This window comes from Coffea arabica, chromosome 7c (genome assembly GCF_036785885.1).
Source record: "Coffea arabica cultivar ET-39 chromosome 7c, Coffea Arabica ET-39 HiFi, whole genome shotgun sequence".
NCBI classification, from domain to species: domain Eukaryota; kingdom Viridiplantae; phylum Streptophyta; class Magnoliopsida; order Gentianales; family Rubiaceae; genus Coffea; species Coffea arabica.
In genome coordinates this window covers 13,890,776-13,907,605 of record NC_092322.1, presented here as the reverse complement: position 1 = coordinate 13,907,605, position 16,830 = coordinate 13,890,776, and the positions used below count along the sequence as shown (strand labels likewise).

General features: G+C 35.4%; 2 protein-coding genes across 2 annotated transcripts; one reads left to right on the top strand and one right to left on the bottom strand.

The window, feature by feature from the left end:
• Positions 1–279: 279 nt before the first annotated feature.
• Positions 280–5,398, bottom strand: LOC113699598 (putative late blight resistance protein homolog R1B-16). The gene is made up of 6 exons (XM_027219970.1): positions 5,230–5,398; positions 4,976–5,121; positions 4,800–4,925; positions 984–1,111; positions 674–869; positions 280–585 (listed from the first exon to the last, which is right to left on the bottom strand). Exons 1-6 carry the CDS (start codon positions 5,396–5,398, stop codon positions 280–282), a joined length of 1,071 nt encoding a protein of 356 aa, XP_027075771.1.
• A 6,922-nt stretch (positions 5,399–12,320) lies between these two features.
• On the top strand, positions 12,321–13,608 carry LOC113699597 (uncharacterized). Its single transcript, XM_027219969.2, has 3 exons — positions 12,321–12,870; positions 13,031–13,169; positions 13,266–13,608. The coding sequence occupies exons 1-3, from the start codon at positions 12,321–12,323 to the stop codon at positions 13,606–13,608; spliced, it is 1,032 nt and encodes a 343-aa protein (XP_027075770.2).
• Positions 13,609–16,830: the final 3,222 nt, after the last annotated feature.

The window sequence follows — 16,830 nt, the reverse complement described above, 5'->3', positions numbered from 1 at the left end:
AGGAATTGAGAATCTCCAAAAATTGGCTCAAGAAACATGAATAATTATATCATTGAACTAATTCAACTTAGTCACATGATACTGTAGTATTATCTCTGACCTAATGAGTGGTATTCAACTCTGCATTGACTCTGTCCCAGATCAAGAAGAGATATGAATAGCTCACCATAGTGAAATGTGATGAGAGGACTAAGAAAACGTACCTGGATCACCAATAACTTCGAATATCAATCTTTAGACCCTCGTTTCCATTTTCCATCTGTTCTTCTCCAATTTGCTTCACAGAACTTTCAGCAGACTGCACCCTTTCACCTCAATCATTACAAGAGGCGCAGATTCCCCTAAACAAGAAGGGAGCTCTTCCAGCTTCTTACAACCATGCAAAACCAATTTCTCAAGACAGGAAAAATGATCAGAAGATGTTGCAGTCCACCAACGGATGTCCAACTCTGACAGTTTCAAGATTCGGAGCTTAGAGAACTCCCCGTCTTTCATTTCCCATTTCCTTCCCACAAAGGATTCACTGTTTAACTTAAGCACTTCAAGCTTGGTCAGCTTACCAATTGTTGAAATTTCACTCCACGGCTTAGAATTAAATGAGAGAGTAAACATTCTCAAATTCGTTGAAATGAAAGTGATATCCATCAAATCCATGCACCTTAAGTGATTCTACTTGACTCAAATAGTCCAGCATGAGAATCCCATTGCCATAAGATCCGAGTCCTGCACATCTTAGCCTTCGGATGCTTGGAAACTTTTTCGGTATCTTTTGCAAGCTTTGATAAGAAGGATCAATCGCTAGGGTCAAAGTGACTAGATGTTCTAAATCCGGGGAGCCTTCCAGATTGTTGGGAAAAGTAAAACCATACCTGGAACCATAATCATTGGATCTTGTTATAAATAAATGCCTCAATGTCTTAATAGTCCAGATGGTGTTTGGCAACCTAACATCTATAGACCCTCTAATCAGAAATGTTTCTAACCTTGAGAGGTTGGCTATTGCATCTAGAATTGATAACAGTTCTGATCGAATGGCCAAGTATCTCACGTGAACAAGCAACACTACTTCCATCGGGAAACTTTTGCCAAGACTAAACTCCCCCAGGTCCAACTGTTAGGAAATTGGCTTAATTTTTTTAAGGCAGGTTTCTTATCTTGTGTGGAAGTAATTAGTTTTTTAATTGGTTTTAGTTATTTGAAATAGTAGTCAAGAAATTTTCTATTTTATTTAGAATTAGAAGTTATTTCTTATTCTGTATAAGTTTAGGAATTAGAATTGATTTGCTGTTGTTATTTGAATTTTTGTCCAAACAATGTTCTCTATAAATAGATGGGTTGACATAGTACAAAGAGACAAATAAGGAGTACAAAAGGGCAACATGTAGCCTTCTACATGAGGACTGAGATAGGGTTCTTGAGAGATGAGAGAGGATATATAAGGGTTGGGTTTGGATTCAAATTGTATTCCTGTATAGAATTTTCCTCTTATAATAAAGAACGGATTACTTTCTGTAGACGTAGACTCAATGGTGGAGTCGAACCACATTAAGTATTGTGTGTCATTTATCTTTCATACTTGTGACTTTTTTATCATTAAATTGTTGTGTACTTGATATCTCAATAGTTATGTGTTCTGCGCTTGGATTCTAACAAGTGATATCAGAGTTTGGTTACAAGATTGAACTGTTCACAAGCACTTGGATCCCAACAAACTGAATGGTTGGATTAAGAGTTTGGTTGTTCATTGTTGGATCTTGGTTAACTATTGAGATCAAGTGGATTGGTGGTTATTACCAATTGAACAATTTAATGGGTGATATTCTTGTTTCAATGGTTTGGCAAAAAACATTGATGGTAAAAGATGAAAAATCGAAAAACATGGAAATACTTGACGATGAATCTAGGCAGGTGATTCAAGGGTCAAGAAAAAAGTGGAGTCCAATATTGACTTTGGATGTGAATCGGTTGAGACTTTCTCACAACTTCATCGGTTGATACTTCATCTCGAATGGTTATTAGATTCGGATTTTATTTTTTGGGTGGTGTGACACGTGTTCCAAAAAAAATAAAGGGATTTAATTTGCATGCGCTACAAGACTTTAACAGTTATGAGTTTTTCGTTTAGATGGAGTTTTGGAAACCATACGTAGCGAGATAGTCCTGAGGATGGTAGAAAGTATGGTGATTTTACCATTTGGTTGTATCAATAATTAGGGTTTGAACTCACAGAAGGGGATCTTAGATTGCAAGTGATCGTGAAAAGAAATTCTGTAAAGAAAGATGGTAAATGAGACATTTTCTCACGAGTCAACTGGAGGTTGGATTCGGGATAAATATACATGTTCATTTGTCGATTGAATCAATTTGGTGTCAGAATTGTATTAATTCATGTGTGTAATTTCGATACCATATTATTTGTTAGTTAAAGGCAAATGGTTGTTAAAAGAAATTTTCACCAAGGTGGAGATTTGTTAGAAAATTGACTTAATTTTTTTTAGACTAATTTTTTGTTTTGTGTGGAAATAACTAATTTTCTAATTGATTTTAGTTACTTGAAATAGTAGCCAAGGATTTTCCTATTTTGCTTAGAATTAGAAATTATTTTCAATTCTATACAAATTTAGGAATTAGAATTACTTTCTTGTTGTTATTTGAATTTTTGTCCAAATAATGTTCTCCATAAATAGGTGGGTTGACATACTACACAGAGAAACACAAGGAACACAAAAGGGCAACATGTAACCTTATACATGAGGAGTGAGAGATGGTATACAAGAGTTGGATTTGGATTCAAATTGTATTTTTATATAGGATTTTTCTTTCATAATAAAAAACGGATTTCTCTTCGTGGACGTAGGTTCAATGATGGAGTCGACCCATGTTAAATATTATGTATCGCTTATCTTTCATACTTGTGACTTGTTTATCATTAATTATTATGTACTTGATGTCTCAATAGTTGTGTGTTCCGCGCTTGGATCCTAACATCAACAATCTAAGAAACTTAAATTGGGATCAAACAGCACTGTAGATATCCTATTTCTAGCAATGAAGACATTAGCATGGAAAAGCAAACAACATAAATTGGGAAAAAATAGTTTTGACTCTTTAAGCTCTGTTGAGTGTTTTGCATCTTGATTCGTTGATGGCTTGTTATGGTTCGTTGAGACTTTTGTGATTCGTTGAGATCCGTTGGAACTTTTAGAGAGAACGCGAAATTTGTTTGATATTTGTCTACTATTGATTGATGTTGGATACACGTCAAAGTGAAGATTTGTTGAGTCTGTCTTTGTATCCCATATTGAGACTTTTATAAAGAAGTATCTCCTCTTAGTAGTTATAAATATAATAGGTTTAAATGAGTTTAAATGTGCTAAGAGCACCAATTCAAGTGCCATATGCACCAATTTAAAAGAGTTTTAAGCGGCCTCACGCCCTAGTTTAAGAGGAGTTTTGGTTAGGCATCAAACCAAAAGAGCAAGTTATGAGCCTTTAGACTATTAAATATTTGATGCTATTTAGCCTCTTTTGTGTTTTCAGTTTTAAGTGCCTTTTGGGTTTAGAAATTATTTTCTAGGGTTTTACACTCTTTCTTTTGTACTATCTTTCTGTTATAGTAAATTTACAATCCCTTCGCCCGTGGACGTAGGTCAATTGGACCAAACTACGTAAATTTCATATTTTTCTGTTTGATTTATTTATTTATTTTGGTATTGTCATTATTGAGTTGCGAAAAATCCTATTATTCTCGTTGGTCGATTTTTTGGGACCAAATCTAACAAATTAGTATCAGAGTTTCAGATTTTGGGTTCTTGATGACAATAATAGGTTTTAGCTGCTGCAGAGAGTGAAGAAAAAAAAATTTCATTGGAGTTCAGTTGGATTTTGGAGAAGAGTTATTTGGCCTGTTAGAACTCGTTGAGGGTTTTGAAAAGAAGATGAAACAAGATTACTGTGTTTGTAGTTTTTAACTCATTGGGATCTGTTGAACCTTTTGTGAGATTTGAGCTGTTGGGACCTATTGAGTCTTTTGCATCTTGATTCATTGGTGCCTCGTTGTAGTTCGTTGGGACTTTTATGATTCGTTGAGATTCGTTGGGACTTTTATAGAGAATGTGGTGTTTATTTGCTATTTGTCTACTATTTGGATAAACACCAAGGTAGAGATTTGTTGAGTGTGCCTTTGTATCTCAAATCAAAACTTTTATAAAGATGTATCTTCTCATCGTAGTTATAAATATAGTGGACTTAAATGAATTTAATTGTGCTAAGGGTACCATTCTAAATGCCATATGCATCAATCCAACAGAATTTTAGGAGGCTTAAGCTCCAGTCTAAAAGAGGTTTTGGTTTGGCATCAAATCAAAAGAGCAAGTCATGGACTTTTGGACCATTAAGAGTTTAGCGTTATTTAGACTTTTTTGTGTTTTAAGTTTTATGTGCCTTTTGAACCTGGGAATTATTTTCTAAGGTTTTGTACTTTCTCTTTTATACTTTCTTTCTATTATAGTAAATCTACTACCCATTCGCCCATGGACGTAGGTCAATTGGATTGAATCAGGTAAATTTCTGTGTTCCTATTTTATTTATTTTTGTTTTGTTATTTGTCTTTTTGGGGTTGTCAAAAATCTTTTCATCAATTTTCTGGGGCTAGACCTGACAAGCCCCTCTATCATGGAATCATAAATGAATACTCGATGGGGGTTGCAGGGTCTAGCAAAAGTACAAAGATCATTATACCTATGTAAAATATGAAGAAAACTTTCTTCCTTGGCTTTTGTGACACAAAACTCATGTACCAAATCATGAATTCGGCAAGCTATGGCACCATCTATAGTTCTCTGTTGGGTAACCATAACTAAACTTCTATTAACCAAATTCTTCAAGTAGTCATTAGCCATATCCTCTAAACTCTTTCCTTCAGTCTGTTGCATGAATCCTTCAGAGATCTAAAGCAAGAACAACACCTTTGGACAGGAATATTCTCATCTTCTGGAAATGCGCCAAAGTAAAAAAGGCATGGCTTCAAATAATCAGGTAAATGACTATAACCCAACTCCAACAGATTGGTCTCAATTACAATGCTGGAACTAAGACTGTTTGCAAAATTCTTCCAGCAATCTGGTTTAACACTTGAAAGAATTCCAGCAACAATGACTACTGTGAAAGGCAGCTCCTTTCATTTATTTGCTATTTGCATTAAAACTTTAATTAGTGCTGGAAGAAAACCTTTTCTGCCAAATATCTTCTTCTGAAGCAACACAAAACACTCTTCAACAGTAAGTTGTTGGAGATGGAAAGGCTCGCAATCACTAAATTGCGAAGTCAAATTCTGAAACCTGCTGGTGAAGAGAATCCTGCTTCTATTGGTATCATCTGGCAATGATCTTTCCAACATATTCCATGCCTCAATGTCCTACACATCGTCTAAAATGATAAGATACCTATTCCTAGTCAAACTCTGGTAGAGTATTACAGTCAAATCATCTTCATTCATCTCAAGATAATGGTCTGGCTCCTACAATGAATACTGCACAACATCTTAGCTAACAAATTGTGCTTGCTGTAAACTTGAGAAACAGTACACCAAGCACGAATATGAAAGTAGCTTGAAATTGAAGGATCATAGTAGACTTTGTTTGCAAATGTTGTCTTACTAAGACCAGCCGTACCAACAATTGGAACAATATTCAAATGCTTTGAACCCCTGGTAAGTCTATTGATGATCGACTTTACCTCTTCATCAAGGTCCACTAGAACTTCATTTGGTGCTGGGTAACTGAGTTGTGATTCCATATGAATACGGTTGTTGACAACACTTGGAGCTTCAGTGTCATACCTGATGCTGCCATATACTTCCAGGGCCTCAGCTCTCATAAGCTTGATATTCCTGACAATGTTATCCAGACATTCAAGTATATCCCCAATCGCGATAGAGTCTATGACTAACTCTGCATTATATGTCACCTCTATAACATGATCCCAAAGAGCCTGGAGTTTTTTATTTTGGTTGCGTTGCTCCATTATCTCTCCCAGGAAAGATCTTAAGAATTTGAGATTTTCTTGAACTCTTTGGATTTGATCCTTTGGGAAAGCAATTGAACTAGCCTCAGAAATAGCTAGTTCATTGACATTTTGTAAGAGGAAATCAATGGAGCCCAATTCATTGGTCCGAGGAAATCTAAATGATAGTGGTGGATAAATTTGTGCCACTTCCGTAAGAATAAAATTGAGCTCTTTCAGCAAACGAGAAAGCTCAAGATCTGTTTCCTCAGCAAAGCCTTCTTTCAGTTGATTCTTAGAAAGGGAGAAAATGACAATGCACGCATCACAGACTGCATCTCCAATAAGACCCTTTGTTTCATCGTGTAGCTCATTGATATTTTCCTGCTACTGCCTGAGAAGGAAATTCAAAAATCTTACTCCCTCTTGGAGTTTTAGCAATTGATTCCTCTCCAAAGCCAGAAAATTGGTATCAATTTGAAGTAGCTCCATAAGATTGTCTGGGAGACAATCAATAAAGCTGGTCACTATATGATTATTCTTCTCCAGAGCCAAAGTGTCCAATGATCTTGATAACTTTGAAGCGGTCAGGACATTAATGTATGTTGCCCAGTCTTAGGGAATAACAGGATTAATCTTGTATAGCAATTGAGAAACTTTAGATACCATTTCATCATACACTTGTTTATCTTCTCAGTTAAACCAACATACAGAAATCAAGCGTGCAGCATTGATACCCATGGCTTCCACGTGGTTCAATAAATGCCTCAACTCCTGACCCTCAACGCCTTGCAACGTGAAGGGGATGATGCTCTTCAAGAACATTAGCTTCTCTTCAAGAATTTCGATAAGAGAATTCAAAGTTTAACCAAAATCCTACTTTCTGCGAAGAAGACATCTCAGATTCTCTGAAAGGGAATCAATGAAATCCATAACCAATCGAGGCTGCCCCAGGGAGTAGCCATCCAAGAAGTTGCTGATAGACAATTCCTTGATGTCTGTCTCAACAGCAACTTGATATTTTGATGGAATTTGGTGAGCTCCCTTTTGATGTCACTTAGATTTGGTGTTACAATAGACTCAGAACACCTAACCAGATGCTTCATCTTCCTATTAACCAGTTCTTGAATTCTGCATGAAACATTACTAGGTCTCAAAGTTTCTGACTCGGTATTAGTCTTGTCCTTCTGATCATGTTCCAACAAAGTTTCATGGTCCCTTCGCATACAATTGCTAAAATACAGCTCAAAGGTTTTCAACAATCTTACCTCCATTATGAGGTTCAGGTTATCAGTCATTGATAGGTTGCATTTTTGTCATTAATTTTGTGGTTATTTTGCTCTTTTATTTTATCAAATATTGCGTTAATTGATGGATTCTACTTATATTTGGTTAATGGTGCTAATTGTAGGAAAAAGAACAAAACATGACAAAAAGGGGCAATTTTCCAATTAATTTAATGGTGGCATGTTCGGGACCTGTTTCTAAGTTCGATTCAAACTCTGGACAGCTTTAGAGGAAGATTTGGAAGACTTGAATTCTAATTATTAGTTTTATGACTGAATTAGGAAACTCGAAATACTTTCTTTTGTGGTTTATTTCTCTATTTAGGAGACTAGTTTTATTTGGTAGTAGACTTGAATTAAGAAACTAGGAGAGAAAAGGCCAAATTCCAGTTTGACTAGGACTTCAGCCAAAAATAAGATAAAAGCATCAGGACTCTTTGCTTTGCAAGGAGGGACGACGGCCGCTTGGCCTTTTGGCCAATCTTTTGTTTTCTCTAGTTTTTCTCTTATCAAAGACTAATGCGGTTGGCTTTGAAAATTGGTGTGAATTGCTTCAATTGGCTATGCGCAACTAAGTTTCTTTTCTAGTCGAATGTCAACTTGAAGATGTGGTGCCAAACATCTATGAAATCGAATTAATTTTATTTATTGGTATTTGTACATTTTCTAGTTTAATTTCTTATGATTGTTTTGTCATTTAAATGTCAAGGGTCCGATATTTGAATTAACCTAATAATCTACTGCTAAATTAATCGGTTAAATCTGTAATTGTTTGATTGGTTAATACCAGTGGTACTAGCGTGATTGGTCCCATGTTGGCGAAATGTATGATCTAATTTAAATAAACTCTCGTAGCATGTTTGTTAGTTAGGGTTAGGTTTTTCTAATTCTTAATGCAATTGAGGAATTGAATCCTACGGTCGTACCTAGAGTTATTTCTTAGTTAGGAAAATAGTCAACGGTCGTACATTGACTATCGAAAAAATAAGGAAATGTTGATTGTTTATCGTGTGTATGACAATTATAACCAATCTATTAATGAATAATTGAATTATCATTGCATCGATGATCAGTTGAATGAACCGTGTCTGAAAAGTTGCACCTTTGGCTAGAGTCGTACTCATTATTGATTATTTCCTATTAATTTCCGTTAGTTGTTTTATTAGTTGGTTAATTAGTTATTTTATGTTTTTCAAAAATCCCCCATGCTTTGAACTCTAAAAGAAACGAATTACTCCTAATCCTTGTGGATTCGACCCTGCTCACCGTTATATACAAATTTATATTTTTCTTGAGTAGATAATTATTATTGCACAGGCTCAACAACCTGTCAGTCATCAGGTTCATGCTATCAGAATCTGTCTCATCTCTGAAAGTCTCCAAACCCTTATCCAGAAAAAGTCAAAGCAGACTCAAAGCAGCTAGTACCACTACTACTGGAGGCCATCTCTATTATTGTGGTATCTTCTTTTCATTCTAATATCAGATTTCTGTCTGGTGTAGCAAAGGATGATGAATGAGCTTAGTTCAAGATCTACAGCTTTCTCATGATTTAACAATAGTCGAATACAGCCAGCAAGACTCATTTTCTCTCTTTGTTTTGAATATAATTTTTATGGGGCCAGGGTTGGTGGTGCTAAACATATCAAAGCCTCTTTCTTGTCCAATACTGCCAGATACACTCCATTATTTTTTATTCATTTGGTTACTTTTTTATTGGACTCTTAATTTAGTCGGAATCACTCTATTAATTTATCGGGAATTTCTCACTCTACATATAGAGTTCTGGCAATTTAGGCTCCTACTTGCTTTGCAACGTCCATTTTGTAGCAACTAACAAATTGATTAGGTATGTTCCATCAGATTGCAACTGTGGAACGGATAAGTTTAGGAATTTCTCCTCTTCCCACTTTGATCCACAACTTTATTTAGCTTTTTCTTCCAATGGCCAAATAAACCATCAATTTTCTTCTGAAACTGTGCTTGCAACCACAAGATTAGGCATCAAGCAGGATAGGCGGGTCTTCAAGAATGCTTAATATTATCATGTCATCACACCTAAGAAGCCAACAATTTTCTTAATATACCATTAGAGAGGTAATGAAATCTCCAAGCTCAGATAACTGAAGCATTTTCTTATTCATCTCCTTTATCAACCAACATCTAGATGTCACATTTTGTGAATAATAGCCCAGTCTAACAAACAACCTTATTTACACTCTCACTATCCCATTTTTATTTTGACAAGACCATATTACCCCTACTCTAATTTCTACTGCTACCCTATCTTGTGTTCACATTACCTGTATGCTATTCTATCACTTCTATAGACAACTTTGGAGCAGCAAACATCAACTCCACTTTTTTCTTTTTCATAAAAAATTTTAGACTCTACTTTTTTTCTCTTCCATAAAAAATTTTAGGGTTTCAAACTATGATAGACAATTATTTGGAAGAGATTGATGAAATATATTAGAAAACTTCACTCCCTTTATGGTGCCTATATGAGTTATTTTTAGTAAACTTTTTAAAGTATTAGTATCATATTTATGAAACATTGTTGTTGTACTCAATTTTTAGTCATCTTTGAAGTTTGGGATTTATTTATTTATTTATTTTGGTCTTGAAGTTTGAAATCTATTCATATTATATTGCTAGATTAATCTTTGGCATCATATAATTTCATTAAGTTTTGTAGAAAAATACATAATACATTTTAGTGATAATTTTAAATTAGCCATTTTAATGTGTAATAGAATAATTAATTGGTTTTAGAATGTAAGAGAAAATTTGGTAAAGTTAGCTCATGGGCAAGGAGAAGAAATTAGGGCAAGAATAATACGGTCTCATCAAAATGAAAATGGAGTAATAAGAGTGCAAATTATACAAGGGAGTGCAAATAACATTAATCCAAAAAAACTGATACACAAAATATTTATTTGAACAATCGACAAGGACAAAGCTTCATTGATTCACAAGGGAAAAGCTGAAAAGTTGAATTTATATAATCCAAGTGAACAATTAAAAGAAATCAAGATTTTCATGCCTCCCAAGCTATGAGAATGCAATATTGGCAAATTCTTATGCAATAGCATGACAAGCCTTCCTAGCTAAGTTCAGAAAGATTTATCTGCTGAACCATGAAACCACTTGTCATTATATCAATGCTGACGTGAATAAGAAAAGCAACCAAATTAGGCAATACCCAGAAGAGTTACAAACTTTCTTGCCATTTTTGGCAACTAATAGCAGTGCAGCTCTGCGTGATTCCAAGCAAAATTCAAGAAACATGAGCAGGATCTACTTTTTTTTTTTTATCGCAACGATAATATTTGTATAACCTACTTTAACCTATTTTAAAGGAAAGGGGACTCGTGGAATTTTCCTGTCGAAGGAAGTCACAATTAAGCGGCAACCCTTGCCTCCCAACCACCACCACATCCCTCCCCAAAAGACTTAAATGTCTTGGTGGGCTGTTGGCTATGAGCAGGACCTACTTGATATTCATGATTTTGATTTGCTAGCACAACAATAGTACTTTAATAGTCTTTGGACTTTGACAAACAGTAGGAAATCATGACAGGACTCTATCATGACTTCAGAATTGAAGTTGCAAAACTTGATTGTGTAACCCATTTTGAAGAATGATTATCCGACTCATAGTGCTATCTTCAACTAGCAGCCCCCTCAAGCCTCAACGTTCTTTGGATAGTTACAAACATGTCATAGATGTTGAATTTGTCTACCTGTTTCGACTGACAGTCCCCATTTTCTTCTGGAAGCTGCCAAACCAAAAGAGGTAGCTCAAATTGCACTGAGTATACAGAATATACTGGAATATCATGAAATGATGAAGGTACTCATCGTGAGGTTAAGAAAATAAGTTTAAAAAGTGAGAAAAAGTTAACACCAAACCCCCTTCTTACAAGTAGTAAGATGGTTACTCCAATTTGTAACACTTAATGCTACACGATCGAGTAGTCATAGATTTGTTTTTCACGTACTTGGGGAAAATTTGGGCTCGTATATGGGGAGTAGCAGCAGGTTTCTATCTTATCTCCATTGATCGTCAGAGTCCAAAGTGGTTGGAGATGTATTTTAAGGGATCTATTTTTTAAAAAAAAAATTTACAACTAAAGCTGTAGATTATCTTGCAATTGTGCTTCTCTGGAATAAATAATTGAAGCGTCATCATAAGTTGCATCCGGCTTGTTATTTCATCGTTGCACATGTAATTAAGTGAGTTAACTCCAAGCCAAGTACATAAATATAGGGAAACTGCCATTTGTGGTGTTTCATCCGGCTTGTTGTTTCATGTTAGGGAAACGTATGATCTAATTTAAACAAACCCTCGTAACGTGTTTGTTAGTTAGGTTGGGCTTTTCTAATTCTTAATACAATTGAGGAATTAAATCCTATGATCGTACCTAGGGTTATTTCTTGGTTAGGAAAATAGTTAATGGTCGTACATTGACTATCGAAAAAGTAAGGAAATGCTAGTTGTTTATCGTGTGTTTGACAACTATAACCAATCTATTAATGAGTAATTGAATTATCTTTGCATCGATGATCAGTTGAATGGACCGTATCTGAAAAGTTGCACCTTTGGCTAGAGTTGTATTGGTTATTGATTAATTCTTGTTTATTTCTATTAGTTGTTTCATTAGTTAGTTAATTAGTTATTTTATATTCTCCAAAAATTTTCCATACTTCGGACTCTAGAAGAAACGAATTATCCCCAGTCTCTGTGGATCCGATCCTACACCGCTATATATAAAATTTGTATTTTTATTGAGTAGATAATTATTATTGCATAGGCTCGACACTGTCAATTTTTGGCGCCGTTGCTGGGGACTGGCGTTCGTTAATTCGTTTTCTTTTTTAGTTCATTTTATTTTTAATTTTTTTTGTATTTTTTCTTTCGATTTTATGCCCCATTCCTCTTGAGCAAGTGAATTAATTTTTGACCATGAGATAAAGAAGACTGTGCATAGTGCCAGCTCGAGCGATTCTGATCAAGAAGGCGTCGTTATGGCTAATGCTCGAACTTTAAGGGAGTTGGCTGCTCCAAACTTTAATCAACAGTCATTATGCATTACCTTTCCAAATTTAGATGAAGAAACTCCTTTTGAATTAAAGTTTGGCCTAATTCAACTTTTACCTTTTTTTCATGATTTTTCAGGTGAGGAGCCTTACAGGGACTTGCATGAATTTGATGTAAGTATGAAACCCCCGGGGATTACTGAGGAGCAGATAAAAATGCGAGCATTTCCCTTTTCTCTCAAGGACGCGGCAAAAGATTGGTTCTACTATCTGCCACCAGGTAGTATAACAACTTGGGAACAGTTAAAGAAGAAGTTTTTGAAAAAATATTTTCCCGCGTCAAGAGCCGCCAGTTTGAGAAAGGAAATATACGGCATTACACAGCATCTAGGGGAGTCTCTCTATGACTATTGGGAGAGATTCAAGAAACTGTGTACTAGATGCCACCAGCACCAGATTAGCGAGCAGTTTCTAATTCAATATTTCTATGAAGGTTTGTTATATACAGATAGAAGTCTTATAAACGCTGCTAGTGGAGGTGCTTTGATGAATAAGACCCCCCCAAAATACTTGGAAATTGATAGAAAGGATGGCAGAAAATTCTCAATAATTTGGCACAAGGGAGGATGTCCATACTCGTCGAGTAAATGAGGTAACTGTCTCATCAATTCAACAACAAATATCTGAATTAACTTCAGCTATTCGACAGTTGGCTGTAGGGAATTTGCAGCAGGCCAAAACATGTGGTATTTGTAAGGGCACGAGTCATCTCACAGATTGGTGTCCAGTGTTACAAGATGAAGGAGTTGAACAAGTGACCATGGCTAGCAACAAGCAGTATGACCTTTACTCCAACACATATACTCCGAATTAGAGAGACCATTCGAATTTCAGCTATGGAGGTAACAAGCAGTAAAATTCTTTTCCCAATAGGCAGCAAGATTTTCAACCGCAGTACCTCACGAAATCTCAATCTTATTCATCAAATGCTCACATGTCTTTGGAGGATACGGTCAAGACATTGGTTGCCAACACCATGCAACTCCAGCAAAATGCCATTCAATACCAACAAAGGACGGACACGAGCATAAGAAACGTAGAAAATCAGTTGAGTCAGATGGTCTCTACATTACATCGCTTGGAGTCTCAAGAGAAAGGAAGACTTCCATCTCAGCCTGAAATTAACCCAAAGAACGTGAGTGCCATTACCCTCAGAAGTGAAAAAGAAATTAAAGGGCCTACGATTCTGAAGGATAAGAGTCAGGATCAAATTTAAAAAGAGATAGAAGATGAAAGACATGAATGAGCATCTACAATAAACAAATTGATTTCTCCAATTTATGAAGAATTGCCCTCACAGACCATCAATGACCTTAAGGAAGATGAGAATGCAATTATTCTAACAAGCGACATGGTACTGTAAGAGTCTCAAGAAGAAGGATCTAAAGATGTAGTTAAAAAGAAAGTTGAAGTGCAAGAAATGAGACCCCAACATCAAATGGTTCAAGTGAATGATTTCAATGAACAATCTCTAAATGCGATAACATCTTCTCCATTTTTTAATCAATATTTTCCTAACTCTTATTCTTTAATTCCTATTAGTGAAATTGATTTTATTATACCAGAAAATTTTGAGTTTCATGACAGGAATAAGTTAAGAGTTGCGATGGCAAAATATCTCGAACTAGTAAGTGTTCGTGATGGAGGAGTGAGTGAAGAATTAAGATTCTTGTTGACTTGTTTGGCGCCATCTGCTAATCCATGAAAGACTATATCTAATGTGCTCAAGAATTACTCTATTTATGAGAGTTATCAGGGATACATAGAAGATGAAACGCTGAAACGAGTTACATGATTTTATTCTCCGTGAATAAACATGGCAAATGTCTAGCCAAAAACATTAAAGAAAGGCGCTGCTTGAGAGGCAACCCAATACTCTTTATTTTAGTTTTCTTATGTTTCTGGAGTTTTTGTTAAGCGTTAGTTGAGTTTAGTGATTTGTTATTTTTGTAGCAGGAAGCTGGTAGTTGGGCGTGCCCGCGTCTAGTGGTCGGGCCCAAAGAAGGAATTTTTGATTTGACGGATAGAAAACTACCCACTAGTTAGGCGTGTCCACGCCAGATGGTCACGTCTAAGGAATACAATTATTTTTCTGCGGTCAGAAAATCTCTAATAGTTAGTCGTGCCCACGCCAGGTGGTCACGTCTAAGAAAGGCAATTTTCTTATGCAGGCAGAAGACTCTCCAATAGTTAGGCGTGCCCACGTCATGTGGTCACGCTTAAGGAACTTAATTTCTGAGGGTTGGTCAGAAGACTCGAGGGTAGTTAGGCGTGCCTACGCCTAATGCAGTGGTTCTAAAAAAAAAAAATCTTTTCTTTTCTCTTCATTTTCCTTTCCTTTTTCCATTTTCTTTCTCTCTTCTTTCTCTCTTCTTTCTTTCTTCCATCCTTCTCCATCCAAACTCCACCTCTGCCAACCATAAACTTACATCGAGCTCCACAATCATTTGCCCCTCACTCGTAGCTGTCCACGGCCCCTACAGTTATCAGGGAAGTTCGTTATTCCCATTACTTTTCTTTTATTCTTTATTTTACATTGGGGACAATGTAAGATTTAGGTGTGGGGGGAGTAGTATATTCATAATATATTGAAAAAGTGTAAGTGTAGGCATTTTTGTTGAAATTTTTTATTTGACTTTGTCAAATTTTATCCAATTTTTGCCTATCTTTATGCATACTTGTAGTTGTTCTTGATAAACGATGGTTAGATGTTTCAAAATTTTCTATTGCTAAGATTTTACACTCTAAAGTGTTAAGTATGACATGGTTAAATTTAAGAGTATCTCTTTGGTGAATATTTGAGATTTTGTGACTTTTATACTTTTTGGTTAACTTTTCTAAGTATTGTAAATATTTGTCTAATATTATTTTTATACAAATTGGTTCAACTATTAATCTTAGTTCTCCATATTTAAGAAATGAAGCGGGTTTATGTGATTTTTAATTTTAATTTGGTGCTTATTTATGAATAGTATTCGACTATACTCCGCTAGTATCGTTGCCTAGTAACCGGAGGTTTTCACCACAAGTGTCGATTTTCGCATCAAAAAGTGACGATAACTATGAGTATGTGGTCCTTTAACGATAAAAGTTGAGTAACTGGGCTCCTTCATTTGATAGATGTCGGAATTCGCATCAAAACGCTTAAATGGCTAAAGGCTAAGCATTCTCCTTAAAAAAAAAAAAATCAATCAAGTATGGGGATATTTTAGAAAAAAAAATGTGCTAATGGTGAAAATGTGGAAGTGTTTGAATGAATTGTTAACCCTCTAATCTATGAATTTTAATGTTGAGATTCTACTTAATAGTCGAACCATTTGATTATGGATGCTGGTTGAATATTTTATATTCTTAGATTAGTTAGTTATAAATTGAAAAAGTCCTTGATCTTTAAAGCTAACTGGAGAGATATTTCTTGCAAATTACCACTAATATTTGACATGTGTTTTAATTGTAAGTTGGCAATATAAGATTTGAGCAATAGCCATTGTTTGAATTTGATTGTTTGATTTATTGTTCTCATACTTGAGGACAAACATGGTTTAGGTATGGGAAAAATTAATAAATTACAATTCTGTCATTAATTTTATAATTATTTTCCTTTTTTATCTTACCAAATATTGTATTAGTTAGTGTATTCTATTTACTTTTGGTAATTTGTGTTGATTGTAGGGATTTGGAGCGAAATGGGATTAAAGACGTGATTTTCATTGAATTTTTGTACTAATCAACATCGTCGCATCAAAATTTAATTCTGCAAGTTCGGAAACTCGGAAGTTGACGCGTGACTTCTAGTCTTGGATTGGAGCCGTGGAAGAGACTCTTTATCAACTGACTAGTTTTCTATTCTTATTAGGAGATTAGTCTATCTGACTAGGAGGAGTTTTCTTTGGTTTAGGAAAGTAGTTTTTTGATAGGAATAAAGAAACGGGAAGTCTGAAACAATAGGGGGAGGACTTCTTTTTCTTCTTGGTTGCAAGGAACAAACAGACGTTTTTTTTTTCTTTTCTTCTTAATTCCGATACTTCATGACACTCTTGGGGAGAATGGCCGCGGCAATAAACTCCAATATTTCGCCCATGGCGTTTTCCATGGAGATGAACTAAGATTTTCTAGTCGAAGGTCAATTTGAGGATTCGGTTCTAAACATCTGTGAGATCGAATTATTTTACTTATTTCTTTTATTCATTGGTATTTGTACGTTTTCTGATATAACTTCTTATGATTGTTATATTATTTGAATGTCAAGGGCCCGATATTCGAATTAAACTAATAATCTACTGCCAGATTAAGTGATTGAATCCGTAATTGTTCAATTGATTAATACCAGTGGCGACTAGTGTGATTGGTTTCATGTTAGGGAAACGTATGATCTAATTTAAACAAACCCTCGTAGCGTGTTTGTTAGTTAGGGTGGGTTTTTCTAATTCTTAATGCA